This window comes from Ornithodoros turicata, chromosome 10, assembly GCF_037126465.1.
Source record: "Ornithodoros turicata isolate Travis chromosome 10, ASM3712646v1, whole genome shotgun sequence".
Lineage (NCBI taxonomy): Eukaryota > Metazoa > Arthropoda > Arachnida > Ixodida > Argasidae > Ornithodoros > Ornithodoros turicata.
In genome coordinates, this window is record NC_088210.1 from 25,423,614 (window position 1) to 25,439,721 (window position 16,108).

The window sequence follows — 16,108 nt, forward strand, 5'->3', positions numbered from 1 at the left end:
TCTACGATTATGTGTGTGCGCGCACCTGGAAGGTTGTTCACAAGGAAGGATTGTCGTGCGCTGACATTATGGTGAGGGGCGTGGAGTCTTCCATTACTAGCTTCATCAAGGCCGGTAACGTGAAAGACAGAATACCAGATGGAGCCAGAAGCCTATGGAAAGAGTGTATGGATGTTGAGACGACAGGAAGCTCGGCAAGAAGCCCTTTACTGAAGTACTCAACAAAGTTGGGTTTGATGGATGCTAATATGTCACAGGAAAAAACGTTTGGAATGTGTCTGGAGCTTTGATGCGTCTGCTAAGTGTGAGAACTCTTCTAACTTTCGTCACCGAACCGATCGCCACCAACAACACATCTCTGGTAACTATTCGGAAAGATTCCCTGCGGACATCTACTGCCTATTTCCACGACAACGACACGAGCGAGGAGAGAATCAGATAGAGAATAAAATAGACAGAAATAGAACACACAACCAAACGATACAGGCTCTCACACGACACATCTCCCACCACAGCGGAGCTTCACGGTATACTGAAGGCACTCCGTTTTATCAAGAGATCCACACAGACAAGTTGGCTAATATGCATGGGCTCCAAGTCAGCCCTACAGGCCATCACCAAACAGTGTGACAAAAATTTTTTTGGTTTATACAATTCTTGTCACCTCCCAGCAGGGCATACAAAATGGACACGATGTAACTCTACAGTGGATCCCCTCCACTGCGGAATTCCAACCAACGGGACTGCCGACAAGGCAGCAAAAGCCGCGTTGCAGAAGACCAAGCTTAGTGTCATACCCTTCTCAAAGGCCGACAGCACAATCCACCTGAAGAACACAATTCAACAACTCACTAGAGACCTCTGGAAAGAATCTCTCCAGCCCACAGATTACCTCTCAACAATAGATCCAGGTCTGACAACAAATATTCCTGTCAGCCTAGAAAGAAATATTCAAACAGCTATTCACAGGACCCGTCTGGGACAACTATATACAAGAAAACCGATTCAAAGAATGAAGCTAGCAAACTCCCCACTCTGCAGAACTTGCAGCGTCCCTGAGGATACGCTTCATCATAATGCATTGCCCAACGTTTGAGAAACATATAAGAAAACTTCAAACGACACTGGAAAAACTTGACAACCGTCCATTCAGCTTCTACAAGATTCTTAGACCTTGGCCCAACCCTCAACAACAAGACAAAGCAATGAAAGCCTTCTGCGCATTCTAGAAAGATAGCGGCATATCCAGCCGCTACTAAAGAACACGTTGTAAACAAGACACGATAGTACACGTGAGGCTCACTACATAGTGCCACTTATGATAGTCACTGCCATACTGGAGACACTAAGAAATGGATCTGCAGGCGCCCTTCAAGCACAAAGTTCCAACTCCCGCCCAGTTAGCAAAGAAGAAGAAGAATAGGACGCTTGCGTGCCACCTCGCGATGTCGCATTGGTCGTATCTCGACACACGTGCAAGGAACGATAGGCGACAAGAGCGTTTTTGGATGTTACAGTGCTTGATAACTCCAATCGTATGGCAAACCGACGATCAACATTTCACATCGCCTTTCGAGCATTCATCGCCCTCAACATTCTTGTTGCCGTGTACAACATGGTCCACGTCCACTTACCGCGAAGCGAATCCGAACCTTCCGTACCTATGGTTGTGAACCAGACCCGAACCACCATCAGGCCCCCTGTCTTGCAACAGCAACAGTGCAGCGACAGCAAACCGCCTCAATTTCAGAACGGACAACGGCTACAGTCGAAGCAAATGCGGACGAATACTTTGCTTTCAATCCCCAAAGAGAGGGATCGTTTCGTCATCCGTAGCAACTACATCGTGAGCGACGAAGCCGCCGAATACTACGCAACGGTGACTCTCACCACGCATGCGACGCATGACTATCTGCACCACACGCCCGTGCTTTGCAGGCGATGGCAAGGGCCCGTTTCAGTCAGCCTGTACGCGCCAGGGGCCGAGTACGAAATCGCCATCAACAAAGTACTGTTCCTACGAGCCTGCAGTGATCCGTGTGTGCGCGCGAACGTCACGTGGCATATCGTGTACAGTACGGAACACCGCCCAAAAGCAGGCCTTCTAACAGCCAATCCGCAAGAGCTGGCAAACAGGAGGCCCAACTGCTCTGACAGTGTCATGCATCGCCAATACGAGAACTATCGCTCGAGACACAACCTAACCTACCCTATAAACGTACTTCGGAATTCTGCACGAAGGGCCGCTGAGACGAGGTTCATCTTGGCTTCCGACATCGAACTCTATCCCAGTGGCAACATCATTTCTCGTTTCCTGGACATGGCCCTTCGAACCCATAGCCCCACCGCCCATCACGTGTACGTGCTTCCCGTGTTTGAAGTGAAGGCTTCTCTGGCGGCACCACTGACTAAGAGAGTGCTGGTGGACATGGTGCGCAACAAGACTGCCATGTTCCTCCACGCACGGGTGTGCGAAGAGTGCCAGAAGTTCCCCAAGAGGGACATGTGGCTGAGGTACATTCCTCCTGAGGGCTCTCTAAGTGTGTTCACGACAACGAAGAGGGACAAGAGTACGCGGCACTGGGAGCCCGTATACATAGGCACCAATGCGAACCCTTTCTATCCAGAAGAGCTCACCCGGGAAGGCAAGAGGGACAAGACTGCACAGGTGAGACATGTTTATAAAAATCGGTAAAAATTCGCGGCGCACACAACAGGCTGAACTATAACAAAGGCATTGAAGTTTCGGAGTCGACGAGGACTCCCTAATTGGAACCAAACAAGTGGCTAACCCGTCCTATTTACGTATTATGGGGGCGGAACGATCGGGTAGCAGTCTGGATGCTTGTTCAATTGCACAAAAGTATCTGATTTACTGCAATTTATCGCTAGTAACTGGAGGAGTGCTTGGCACTTCTTCCACTGAGAAGAACGCTATAACACATTTCGCGAGATTTTTACTGTTGAGCGAACACTAACTTATTCTGACACCCCACATCAATTATTATCTGGTCTCTGTCCCTGCAGCACCATAGTAAGGGAATATTGAAGTCGCGGAGGTATGCTTTTAGCTTTCCCATTCTTTGGGATGCACGAGCTTGGGACACTGATTCAAAGTGCAGGGTACAGGAGGGTATGCTGGAATTGACTACCGTTCTAATCCAGTCTGTAGCAAATGTCTATGCAGTATCGCAATGGCTCGTAACGATTAGGAAACTTGTCATTCGTAATTTCTGCTTGTTTTTGGTTCCTTGCAAGAACAAACAAAACAGTACATTCATGTAGGTGTATCTCCAAGAACTATCACTCACGTTCCCAATGCTCTGCTTACTTGCCTGTGGTGCAATGAGTCAAACAGTTGCGCAACATCACCTTTGAAATGATGTGACTCTTAGGATACAAGTGTTCTAGCCTCAAAATTAATAGTATACCCCCTTCTGCATGTACAAGATACAGCAACATACAAGTGCTGAATCTGCAGTAGCACGTCATGTGGACAGTGATTACAAATCAATCTAGACTTATTCCTTATCGTGGTGCTTGCAAGGCAGGGAACACTTCTATTCCCATGTAGACCCCTTTTTCAATAGCACACACACACACGCAAAAGCGGGAGAAAAAAAATGAGTAACCAGCATTTCATAATTCATGATGGAGTAAAGACAGAGTCAAAATTCAAAATTGCAGACAACTCGGCACAGGCAAGCAATCTTCTAAGAATATACTGCAGTTTGTGTAGTACCACTACAGTCTATATTAATATATTATGATAGTATGTCTATATCATATTATTCTGCCACCATGCACTGGCTGACTTAGCTAATCAGTGGCTATCGGTAGTTTTTTTCAAGTGCACAGGGGAACGTGCTGGTAGGTGACAATTGGTAGATGATCCTTTTCTGAATACCGAGAAACTATTTATCTTAAGCACTATTTTATGCATCTATTTACCATTGTTCCACATGGTTGCCACCAAGTTCAACAAATATTTATGGACAACATGCACCTTTCTTCCAGGGCTACGAGATGTGCCTCATGGGGTACAAGTTCAACATAATCGACAACGCCTTCCTGGTTCATGCTCCAGGCATCAAAACCATCGTTGCAAGCGAAGCAAAACGCAGAGCAGCCTTTGTGAAAGTGAACTACATATATCATGATCGACTAATGAACGAGCTCAAGAAAAAATATGCGAAGAATATTACAAATTGCCGAAACTATTAATGAAAGCGCTGGGTAATGATAGATGCAGTGCTGCAGCATCAAACCTTTTAAAAAAAACTTTTGATCATAGTCCTCTTCTATAGAATACCCTGTTGTACTTGCTCTTTGTTGGAGCCTGTGCAGTGTTCCTTCAAATTGGGCACACTAGAAAGTGTATCATATTTATTTATTTGCTGCCATACGTGCTCCTTCAAAAGGCAAGGGAAAGTGTGCAAGACAATATGCAAGAAGTCTCAATAAAAAGGGCTTGGAGGGCGTTGCTGGCCACGCCTCTGCAAAAATCAAGGTTTTTGTCATTCCAACAGTGGAATCAACACATTGATTCACCGCATAAGTCCCTGAGCTCTGGCAACCAGCTCTTTAAGCAGGGCAAAGCAGACTCGTGCTCAGAGATACCACCACCTGGCATGCCATCACGCAGTGCAAGAAGATCGTTAAACAACGTGAAGAGTTAGAGAAGCAGCTTGGAAAGCATAGTAGTGAAGAAGAGGAGCAAACTTCCTGAGATAAAACAATGGAATCAGCAAGCTCCAAAACGCATCTACTTCTACTCTCTACTATTCTCTTCCCTCTGTCGCAAACCTTATTCAATATCTAGGTATATCACTGACCTGCTAGAGGAAGGCCCAACAGGCCTGCTTTTCCCCACAGTCACGACAGACAATACACTCGAAACAACAAAGATTTCATGCCTGGCGTTCGCTGACGACGTTGTCCTCCTCTCAAATCCGCAAACTAAGATGCAGGGACATCTGTGGGAAGGTGGCCGGAGAGGACGGTTTTCGATTCAGCACCGAAAAATCACAATGGATAGTATGTCACCGACAGATCAAGACTGGTCATCCAGAAACGACCCTTATCAGTGTGTGACTCCTATAAGCATCTGGATGCTACCATTAACAACAGGGCACAATACCTTGAGGAACACAAGGAAAACATAATAACCTAGCCAGCGCCGGCCGGACTCTTTGGAAGACAGTGGAAGTCCCAGGTGTGACACATGCGAATGATGTGTTGTGTACGTGGATGTGAACCGCGTGTATAAGCCACCAAGGCTGAGGGTCCTGGAGAGACAATAGTATAAAATGGGAAGGTGGCTTCGTGGAGGCAACTTTGCGTCCGCTCAGGTAGCAGTGACTGAGGAGATGGGCCGGTCCACGTTTAGGGAACGAGATGCCCGAGCAAAGCTGTCTTACCTCGGATGCCAGACACTCATACCATTCAGAGCTAGAGGATCTACCAACATGTCAGATACCGTGGCAGAAAGACAAATTAGAATACAAGAATTTCCACCCTTGACAGGTCATACAGCTCAGGCACAACAAGGCGCCATACACGGACTGAGAAGTGGTGAACTTGGACAATTGAAAAAGAGGTATCGAACAAGAAACAACGGCTCTGGCGTGAAGCAGTGGCAAAGAAAAAAGTCTCGACAGATACGTTGCTCACAAGGGGGGCTCCAGCCCCAGTTACGATGTACGAGGGTGGATCAAATATAAACCACACTTTTGTTGTAGAGCGCGTTCAATCAATTGGCGGCCGGTGCCGCTTGTGCACGTGCGAGGTAGGTGGGTCAGTAGTCACGTGCGAAGCATGCCGGTCTCCTTACATTTCTTCAGTAGTCCGTCATACGATGTCTCAGAAAGCGGTACACCCGTCGCTTGCGCAGCGTATTATTAGAAAGCTTCTTGCTCGTGAGGGTGCAAAACGAACCGAAATTCTGCACATATTGACGGCACAGTTCACACTGGCAAACACTGTCAAGGCAGCGTGTATTTGTCTGGCATAAGGGATTTGTGGAAGGCCATGACGGGGTTGATAGCGAAAGCCCCTGTCAAAGCCACCATGACAGGGATATTTGTTGTCAGACCTGGATTAGTTGTTGAGAGGTAATCTGTGGGCTGTAGAGATGCCTTCCAGGAGTTCCTATTGAGTTGTTGTTGAACTGTGTTCTTCAGGAATCCTGCTGCCGGCCTTTGAGAAGGGTATGGCACTAAGCCTGGTCTTCTGCAATGCTGCTTTGGCTGCCTTGTCCTTGTCCTTGTTTTGCACCGCTCTGGCGGAGGATGTGTCATGTGGGAGCCTGTATCGACGAAGGCACTTGCTGATTTTCCTGCAGCAATTGAGCCATCTGTGTAGATCACTGTCTCCATAGGGAAGCTCTCTTGCAGGTGGGCAAGGAAGAGTGTTCTTAACACTGATGCATTTGTTTCCGCCTTTGTAGGTATTCCTGGGATCTCTGTGCATATTTTCGGTTGCAAGAGCTGCCATGGTGGCGTTCTTGTCACGCAGTGTGGAGCCTCTTCTTGGAAATGATTGTATTTAACTCCAACAGTGTCTTTGCTGTTTGCCTTTTGTAACGGGTTTGTATTTTTTTAGGTAGTTGATGACCCGTGTGCCTGGTGAGTAGTCGGGTAATGTGCCGTAGTGTCTCTTGATGCCGTAGAGCTTCAACTGGAGCTTCGCGTGCTTACACCACAGCTATAGGCGTTCTGGGTGTTCTAGCCCGAGACAAGTCCTGAGGCTTTTTCCGAGTAAGTTGTTAAGCTTAGTTTCTTGTTTAGGAGTTATGCCATGAAGGTTCGGGATCCTAAAGGTTAGTGTTCGTTTTATCACGGCCTGATGAACGTTTCGGATGGCTTTTCCGTTTACTTGTTTCATGCCAGCCAGCATCCTCATGACGTTTGAGTGTGTCTTAGTATTCCAGTGTAGTTTATTTATTTCTGGGGTTCAAGAGAGGTTCCGCAGAACCTATACAGAACAGAATAGTCCTACACCATGGCGTAGGTCTATTCCTAGAAATCTGTGGCTACGTGTCCTCTTGATCTGTTCGCATCTCATTTTCAGACTGAAGTCCTTTAGTCTCTTACAGGTGAAGGCAGTAATGTAAACTGTCTTCCATAGGCCACGTTGTCGCAGTGGTCGTATCTCGACACACGTGGAAGGAACGTCGCACGTTCAAGACACGTCTTCACACTTACGCTAAAGCTTAAACGAAAAGGTGATGCAGGTGCCCAGGGAGACCACGTAGCTCCAGCTACCATAGCTCCAGATACCATCCAGTTAGAAGAAGAAGAAGAAAGGAACGATGCACGAGAAGTGGCTCACGGCCATTATCTCATTGGTAGAAGAAGAAGAAGAAGAAGTCTGCCACTGCGGAGGGAGACGAAGAAGAAGAAGCAGTCTGCTTCGAATGTTGACGTGCTAGATAATCTCAATCGTATGGCAAATCGAGGATCCAAACTTCGCTCCGCCTTTCGAGTATTCGTCGCTCTCAACGTTCTCTTTGCCGTTTGCAACATGGTCTGCCTCCACTTACCGCGAAACGAATCCAATCCTACCGTACGTACGGTTGCGAACGAGACGCTAACCCTCAAGCCCCCTCAGCACAGGAAACCGCCGCAATTTCACAACAAACAACCGCGACAGACGAACGAAAGCCGGGAGAACGATTTTCTGACAATCCTCAGAAAGAGGGACCGTTTCGTCATCCGCAGCAACTACATCGTGAGCAACGAAGCCCCCGGATACGATGCAACGGTGACCCTCACCACGCATGCGACGCACGACTTTCTGCACCATATGCCCGTGCTGTGCAGGCGATGGCAGGGACCCATTTCGGCGAGCCTGTACGCGCCGGGGACGGAGTACGAAATCGCCATCAACAAAGTACTGTTCCTACGAGCCTGCAGTGATCCGTGTGTGCGCGCGAACGTCACGTGGCATATCGTGTACAGTACGGAACACCGCCCAAAAGCAGGCCTTGTAATAGCTAATCCGGAAGACTGCTCCGACGACATCATGCATCGCCAGTACGCGAACTATCGCTCGATACACAACCTAACCTATCCTGTAAACGTACTTCGAAATTCTGCACGAAGAGCCGCTGAGACGAGATACATCTTGGCCTCCGACATCGAACTCTATCCCAGTGGCAACATCATCCCCCGCTTCCTGGACATGGTGCGCCGACGGCGTAGCTCCGGCGCCCATGAGGTGTACGTGCTTCCCGTCTTTGAAGTGGAGGCTTCTCAGACGGCACCACTTACTAAGAAAGTGCTGGTGGACATGGTGCGCAACAAGTCAGCCATGTTCTTTCACGCGTGGGTGTGCGAAGAGTGCCAGAAGTTCCCCAAGAGGGACCAGTGGCTGAGGTACATTCCTCCTGGGAACTCTCTAGGTGTATTCACGACGGTGAAGAGGGGCAAGCATGTAAAGTACTGGGAGCCCATATACATAGGCACCAACGCGGATCCTTTCTATCTAGAAGAGCTCAGCTGGGAAGGCAAGATGGACAAGATGGCACAGGTGAGATAAGTCTATACAAACGGTAAAAACTCACGGCGCACACAGCAGGCTAAAATATAACAAAAGCATTGACGTTTCGGGGTCTATGCGGACATTGGAATCAAGCAAGCGGTAGCTAACTGGTCCTATTTACGTGGGAGGGGGGGAGGGCAGTCTGGTAGCGGTCCTGGATGTTTGTTCGTAACGCTATCGGTCTTTTTTATAAACTACCTGTTTGCGAACTCTCAAACGATTTTCTCGTGCCAGAACACCTCTTTCTTGTGGGCATGCTCGCATATTTCCGTGTGTTTATCATTGTTCTTGTAGATATATGTTGCGTTCTTTCGATCTCGTGTTTCTACAGGTTTCACCCAATACACCAACCTGGCAGTTGTTGTACGCAACACGAAATGCAATTCCGCGTTCGTCACCACTTTCTGCCTCGTCCTTAGGATGGCATAGAAGATTCCTTAGTGTGACATGAGTTCTGGGGCCCTTATATTCTCGTCAAAGTAATCGACCTCGATTACTTCGTGTCTTTGCCTGTCATTGGTCGTTACGTGAAGAAGGCGTGATGACCAATGACAGACGAGGCACAAAGTAATCGAGGTCGATTCCTTTGACGAGAATAGAGCCCTTGAAGGCACACCGTACTCCAACTTGAGTTAGGTTCCGCCTTATCCGTTCATCAAAAAGGGGCCCTAAGAAGATTTCACATTGGTGGGGTAAAGAAGCGGCCTATACTTAGCAAATTTTTGAGTTCAGTTCGTATATAAGTAGCCTAATAAAACTAAAGTTCGATGACATTCGCATGAAGAGGTGGCAAAAACCCACTAAGAACAAATGCCGTTGAACGCGTGATTCGAGGTGGCATAGTTTTTTTTTTTTTTTATAATTCAGTCGCACGTTTTCTGGGACACCTTGTATAGGTGTACAATATATTGTCATCTCAGAGAAGGCCCCGCTTTCCTCAGAACTAAGTCCTGAGTCCCAAGTAACTTTTCCATTGCTGCTCTTTCGTAGCTCATCTATCAACATTTCGGTTAGTTACTAACACTTCATCCGTTCAGTTATGATTCTGACATCTTGGCAGCCCTTGATGGGCTCTTTCCGATCAATATGTCAGTGTTCCTGAGGATGCACTACTTAGCAGAAGCATGCTGAGCTCCTATCCCTTCGAACTCCGATTATGTCTTCCTCTAGAAGTGTATAAATTAAACCAACAGCGAAATGTTCAAGATATCTGCAAAAACTCGTGATTTTTGTGCTCGTGGATACCACATTAGTTGTGATTGTACACTCCTTTTGTGCACTAATATTTTCTGCAATTGCACAACAAATAGCCAATGACAGTTACCTAACCATTGCGTTTTTAGACATTTGATAACTGGATTAGAATAGTAGTTAATTCCAGCACACTCCTCTGTACTCGCCCTTCGAATCAGTGGGCCAACTTTTGCCTCCCAAAGAACGGGACAGCTGAAAAAAAAAAAAAAAAAAAAAAAAAACTCAGCGATTTCATTATAGTGGTCTTGAACAGCTTTCCATAGTATGGTGCTGCGGGGACAGAGGCCAGACTACGATTTGAAGTGGGGTGTCAGAATCAAAGTTAGTGTTCGCTCAACAATAAAAAATCTCACAAAATCTGTACATGTAGCCTTAAACGGATAAATTGTAGTAAATCATAAGGGTAAGTATCTGATTTACCGCAATTCACCGCTATAGTAACTGGGGAAGTGCTTGGCACTGCTTCCACTGAAATGAACGCTACATGTACACATTTTGTGGCATTTTTTACTGTTGAGTGAACGCTAACTTTGATTCTGACACCCTGCATCAATTTCAGTCTGGCCTCTGCCCTTCAGCATTATACTAATGGATAGCTGCAGTGCCAAGATGTTCAGACCACTATATTGAAATCACTGAGGTGTTTTGGGCACCGATTCGAAGGGCAGAGTACAGAAGAGTGTGGTTGAATTAACTACTCTTCTAATACAGTCATCCAATGTCAGTGAAAAAATGGCTAGGAAGTAAGCGAGCTGGTGAAGATGATGCATAATGTAAAAACCCCGTGTCTGTGTGTGTCCCTTCGTGTTCCCTAGTCTCGGGGTTTTTACATTAATTATGCATCCAATGTCTATTCAGCATCGCAACGGTTAGGACTCTGTCATTGGTTATTTCTTCTTGTTTTTAGTTCTTCACGAGAACAAAACAGTATATTCAAGTGCTGAGTCTCCACTAGCACTTCATGTGGACGGTGATTACAAATCAATCTAGTTCCATATGTATTCCTTATCGTGCTGCTTGCAAGTCTGGGAACACTTCTATTCCCATGTAGACCCCTTTTCACTAGCACACACACAAAAGAGGGAGAAAAAATTAGTAACCAGCATTTCATAATTCATGTCAGAGTAAAGACAGTTAGAGAGTTCAGAATTGCAGATATTTCAGCACAAGCAAACAAATTGCAGTATCGGTATTCATACCGACACTGCAATATGTGCAGTGCAACTACAACCTATATTGCTATATTATTTATGATAGTATGTATATATCATGTTGTTCTGTCACCATGCAGTGGCTAGGTTGGCCAATCAGTGACTGTGGGTAGTTTGTCAAATCCACGGTGAAAAAAAAAAAAAAAAAAAAAGTGCTGGTAGGTCGGTAGACGGATCTTTTGGTGAATACAGAGACCCCTATCGATTTTAAGCGCTATTTTATGCATATATTTACCATTGGTTCATATGGTTGCCAAGACGTTCAACAAATATGTATGGACAACATCTTTCTTCCAGAGCTACGAGATGTGCCTCATGGGATACAACTTCAACATCATCGACAATGCCTTCCTGGTTCATGCTCCAGGCATCAAAACCATCGTTACAAGCGAAGTAAAACGCAGAGCAGTCTTTGTGAAAGTGAACTACATATATCATGTTCGTCTAGTGGACAAGCGCAAGAAAGAGTATGAGAAGAATGCTAAAAATTGCAAATCGCCGGAAGGATAATGAACAGGCTGGGTAATGCTGGATGTAGTGCTGCAGCATACTACAAACCTTAAAAAAAAGAAGACGAAAACTTTTGATCATAGTTCTTTTCTATAGAATATCCTGTTATACTTGCTCTTCCTCAAAAGAAGATAAATTTACAACGGAGATTCTATGCTGGGCAAAGTGCCCACAAGACAATATGCAAGAAGACTCAGTAAAAAAAAAGGGCTTGCAAGGCGCTGGTGAGAGTTACCCATTTACGGCGAAAATCGATGGTTTTTGTCATTCCAACAGGGGAATCAACAGTACAAATAGATTGGGCCCTGCATCCAAACTGGCTTGAGTCACCATTTCCCCACTTATTTCTTCCTGTTGTGGGCATCACACTGACATCCACAGCATGCATTACATACAGTTCGGCAGCGTCCACGTGGTGACCCATTGTTGCCAGCATAAAAAATACCACAGCCAAATATGGGTCAAAGCAGAATCTGTCTGGCTACATTGTTGTGCTCCAAAGTTGGCCAATAGTCATGGGCGTCCCCAGGATTTTGTCTAAGGGAGGCAAGCGTGCCCCCCCCCCCCCCCCACACACACACCTCTTCTTCTGGAGACGTACGTTGCAAACTGTGCGGGTGTTCAGATGTTCCTACTATGACATTGAGAATAATCATTACGACCTATGACTATCGGGCGCACTATTTTCACAAGTGACCTTGGAGATCCAGGGGAGGTCCGTGCTTGCCCCCCCCCCCCTTTCTTGGTACGCCAATAGTGTATCATGGTATGAATACAATTGTGGAGGCCCTCCCTATTTTCACTCTCTAGGAACCGGAAACGGGCATCTTTTAATGGAAAACTGAAAGAGAGTGTTCTGCACAACGATAGCTGCACAACACATTGAGTGACATTGAGTGGGAAAAATTACACCGTTTTACCACGGTGTTTTACATTTCATATCGTTATTTTAAGCTATACAACTTCATAAACTGGTCCATATGGCCAATGAGAGTGAGCGATCTTGTCAAGGACGACATCTCAGGGTGAAGGAAAAGCAACCGAAGACAAGGAAGGAGGACAGACACGCATTTTGCACGCAAGGTGCAGCAGGAATGAGAGGTACTAGGCTGAAACTCCGGGCTCAATTCCACATATACATATCACACAATCAGCTTAGGGCATCTTCGATATTTTTTTTTATTAAATAATATTAGGCACTGAAGTTGATGAATTTGTCCGTATTTTGCCAAACGCCACCTCCCACGGTGCAACATGAGTAACGAAGCACAACACTTCGTGCTAGCATTTACTTTGCACACATCTGGGAATAGGAGCTCCAGGCCGGATTTTCGATTGGGTGCTCCGATGTTCCATTTCCTTTGATGCAGGAATTCTTCATGTCAGGAAAGAACGAACTTGTCCACCGCGGGTGATTCCCATTCGCTCTGTGTTCATGTCAAGGTCATAGCACTTGTCATTCTGCAAGGAGACACCTTTGCGCTCTACTGTATGAACATCTTGTAATGACCTCACTGCATTGATATTATGCACTTTGAAATTGCCTACACCTATGTGTACATTTTCGCTAGTGATAGCTGCTCATAGATACAACAATTTTCTGTGCTTTCCAGCGGCATTGCGTGAGGGTGGCCACAGGGGCGGTCGCTCCGTGTGCAAAATTTTATTGATTTTTTTTTTGTGTGTGCACAGATTATTGACAGAAGGAAAAGAAGTTTGAAATTAAAACCATAAAACTTTTAATCATTTGAAAAAGAAAAACTATACTTTTTAACATTGGGCGCTCCTGGAATGATGTTCTGGGCGCCTCAAAGGCGGAGGCAATTGAAGCGAGGTACAATATAGCACGCCATGTAGTAAAATAGCATGCGGCGTACTTTTGCATTAGACTATGTGCGTTGAGACAGCAGCACATTTTCTTAAACTGAAGCAACCGAAACGCAAAGTCCATGGAGCGTTTCCTACTGGGCGAGTGGGGGGTGGGGCATTCTGATGCACACCTGCTATGTGTCTTGTTTGGGGGCACGATACCAGTTTTGCCCACGCCATGCCGTTGGTTCTTTCACCGCAGGAAAAGAAGGTTTATTCACATTACGGCTGTTGTTCCTTGACAAAAGGCTTCTTGAACCTTATGTAAGTGGGCTCGTGTGATCGCAGCAAAGGCTCCACTGGATCTGTGACTGTGTGGTCATCATAAATGGTTGTGATGAGGACATCTGGATCGTGGCCGTTTCTGCTCCAGGGTCCACGCCTCCGCTTCTTCCGAAAGTGCCGCACCAGCTTTTCTCCTCGGAATCTGTTAAAGATTGGTCTGGATGTAACAAACTCCTTGTCTGAACTTTGAGATACCTGTAAGCCACAAGTATGTGTAGGACAGTGCTCATCCTCTTACCCGAATCCCGATCGATCCCAAGGATGCTGTCCCGCGTCGTCAATTGGAACGGACATGCCTTCAAACGACTTTCCGAGGCCTTTGCCTTGACTCCAGCCTTGCTCCTTCATAATGCGACTCCCAAACCCCTGTTCAGAGTAAGAGGCAGTTTATATATCTATTTTCAGTGTTCTACATCAAGAAAATGTAGTTTCTAATGTCTACGGTAGAGAGACTGCATAACTTCACTACTTCTTGCACTAGTTCACAAAGAGCAGCCTAATCAAAGACAGCTATTGCAAGTCCATCCTCCTGTAGTTTCACGTTTCCCTCAAGACTACTGGGAAATCGATTGTGCAGAGCATAAACTGCCCTATATTGCATGCCACTGTCCAATGCTCTATAAGTGCTGTCTCTCAGTGCTGTCATTTCGATGTTTTTTCCGCTGTTTCCCAGAATGTCATTCCAACTACCTAAGCTGAACATGCTGTTATTCATTTCTAAGCCCATACTATCATGGCATTCTGCAAAGGAACCTCGCAAAATGTCAGTCTAGCAAAAAGAATGGTTCCCGCATACCTTTGTGTGCTTCTCGAAGGATGCTAGTCTATTGTCGTCATCCGTTTCTGTTCCATCACGCAATCTGTCAAAGTGCCGCATCGACACGAAGTCTCTGGCATCCTTATCTCCAGCACCTACATAAGTGTTTTAGTATAGTGAACTGTAACGAAATGTACACTATTTCATGTTGTATACCTGGGTTATAGTAGACACTCATGTCGACATCCCAGTCGTCGGATGTTTTTGCATCAAAGTCTCCTTCGACTTCATCCCAATGCTGCGCATCTGTATAAAATACGAGACCTGAACCCCCTTTCTCCCAAACAACTTCCATCTCTTCCTCAAACAGTCGTTGTCTTGTCCGTTCTTGGGATGTGACATCATTATGCAATGATGCATGCCTGTCCCACTCTTCACATTCCTCATCATCCTGCAATAAATAAAATCAATTAGTACATCAGGACCTTGTAAATGCATACATCTAACATAAAAGTAGTGTAATAAAAAAGGAAAAGAGAAACAGTGATCTGCAACTGGAGACTGTGTACATGTGAGAAAGGTTCTCCCAAAGTTGCCTTCCAGGACCCTTATCTTATAGCAACTGAAAATGTACCTTTTCATGAAAAGTGCTTTTCAATTGGTGCAATTTGTGTAATATTTAGTATTAATATGTAGTTTTGTACAAACAATTGCGTAACCCATCTGAATTATGACGTCTTTATATCAGAGAAACTTCTGTAACTGGAAGAACATTACTTACACTTTCCTCCTCATCCTGCTCCTTCCCCACTTCATCATCGGAATCCGGTTGCAATCTTTCTTTACCAGTGTTAGTATGAGGTGTCACCGCATCCGATATTATGTCACCACGCGCTGTCCTAACCATTTCTGCGTCGTGCGACACTTTCACTTTATTCGGTTTATTCCCATAATCAAACGCTACACTCCCGTACATCCCCTTTGCTCTCATACGTGGGAACTCGAGCCCCAACTTTTTGATGATATACGGTGGAAGCTTACAGGCCCGAATCATATCCAGGAACACTTTTGTCGGTGTGCCTACGTTGCCATTTGGCATCGCTTGCGGTGGATGCATCTCGATTAGGTTTTTAAGGTCCGACTCCGTGAAGGCACCGTGATCTTTATTGCTCGCTTTGATTTCTTTGCGTGTCCTGTATTGCGTTTTAGCAAGGCCGTCTGGTTTCACTCGAGCCCGTTTTATGAAACATTTCGTGGGTAGCGTTTGGCCGTCGCGTCCAACCCAGTGTTTCTTGTCGTACGTGCGTAGAAAGGCATCAACACGGTCGTCCAGTACGCGGGCGATGCAGCAGGTCGTTACTTTTCTTGTCGCAGCATTGTCACAGCCAGTGCTCTCGGGTGCTGTTGATACTTTTTGCACTTCTGGTCGGTGCCGGAAGTGGCAGCAATCAAACCCGCATGTCTCAATGAACTCCGAGAAGAAGTTTCTTAAATCTGCAGCATGATATGTCTTCGGAATATTGTTGATAATCACATAAGTTACGTTCTTTCTGCGATCTTCACCTCCGCCACTGCATGACGCCATTTTGCAATGTTGATGACGCTGTGGGCTGTGCTTCAATGGCGATGTTGCCAGTTGCGTTTGCGAAAGGATTCGTTGACTCCTGTACGAGCGAAA

At 46.0% G+C, this 16,108-nt stretch overlaps 3 protein-coding genes across 4 annotated transcripts; 2 read left to right on the forward strand and 1 right to left on the reverse strand.

Annotated features, from left to right (window-relative positions):
- The first annotated feature begins 1,346 nt into the window (after positions 1–1,346).
- Positions 1,347–4,475, forward strand: LOC135370360 (beta-1,4-glucuronyltransferase 1-like). Its single transcript, XM_064604093.1, has 2 exons — positions 1,347–2,668; positions 4,018–4,475. Exons 1-2 carry the CDS (start codon positions 1,538–1,540, stop codon positions 4,222–4,224), a joined length of 1,338 nt encoding a protein of 445 aa, XP_064460163.1. The 5' UTR covers positions 1,347–1,537; the 3' UTR covers positions 4,225–4,475.
- A 2,527-nt stretch (positions 4,476–7,002) lies between these two features.
- LOC135369770 (beta-1,4-glucuronyltransferase 1-like) lies at positions 7,003–11,938 on the forward strand. The gene is made up of 4 exons (XM_064603288.1): positions 7,003–7,007; positions 7,072–7,096; positions 7,144–8,532; positions 11,307–11,938. The coding sequence occupies exons 1-4, from the start codon at positions 7,003–7,005 to the stop codon at positions 11,517–11,519; spliced, it is 1,632 nt and encodes a 543-aa protein (XP_064459358.1). The 3' UTR covers positions 11,520–11,938.
- A 741-nt stretch (positions 11,939–12,679) lies between these two features.
- Positions 12,680–16,034, reverse strand: LOC135370361 (G patch domain-containing protein 3-like). Of its 2 annotated transcripts, none has more exons than XM_064604095.1 (6): positions 15,212–16,034; positions 14,647–14,881; positions 14,470–14,585; positions 13,912–14,039; positions 13,610–13,815; positions 12,680–12,946 (listed from the first exon to the last, which is right to left on the reverse strand). In XM_064604095.1, the coding sequence occupies exons 1-5, from the start codon at positions 16,013–16,015 to the stop codon at positions 13,611–13,613; spliced, it is 1,488 nt and encodes a 495-aa protein (XP_064460165.1). In that variant the 5' UTR covers positions 16,016–16,034; the 3' UTR covers positions 12,680–12,946; position 13,610. The 2 variants fall into 2 exon arrangements, with proteins under 2 accessions (XP_064460165.1, XP_064460164.1); XM_064604094.1 differs by having other exon boundaries at positions 12,680–12,980.
- Between the last annotated feature and the right edge of the window lie 74 nt (positions 16,035–16,108).

Excerpts from the sequence above, each read along its gene's own strand:
- LOC135370360 (XM_064604093.1), top strand. The coding sequence starts at position 1,538 with ATGGCAAACCGACGATCAACATTTCACATCGCCTTTCGAGCATTCATC. Across the intron at positions 2,669-4,017 it reads AGAGGGACAAGACTGCACAG|GGCTACGAGATGTGCCTCAT; the intron begins GTGAGACATGTT and ends CCTTTCTTCCAG.
- LOC135369770 (XM_064603288.1), top strand. Across the intron at positions 7,097-7,143 it reads AGTCCTTTAGTCTCTTACAG|TGGTCGTATCTCGACACACG; the intron begins GTGAAGGCAGTA and ends ACGTTGTCGCAG. Across the intron at positions 8,533-11,306 it reads AGATGGACAAGATGGCACAG|AGCTACGAGATGTGCCTCAT; the intron begins GTGAGATAAGTC and ends TCTTTCTTCCAG.
- LOC135370361 (XM_064604095.1), bottom strand. The coding sequence starts at position 16,015 with ATGGCGTCATGCAGTGGCGGAGGTGAAGATCGCAGAAAGAACGTAACT. Across the intron at positions 14,882-15,211 it reads AGCAGGATGAGGAGGAAAGT|GATGATGAGGAATGTGAAGA; the intron begins GTAAGTAATGTT and ends TATTTATTGCAG. Across the intron at positions 14,586-14,646 it reads GAGTGTCTACTATAACCCAG|GTGCTGGAGATAAGGATGCC; the intron begins GTATACAACATG and ends ACACTTATGTAG.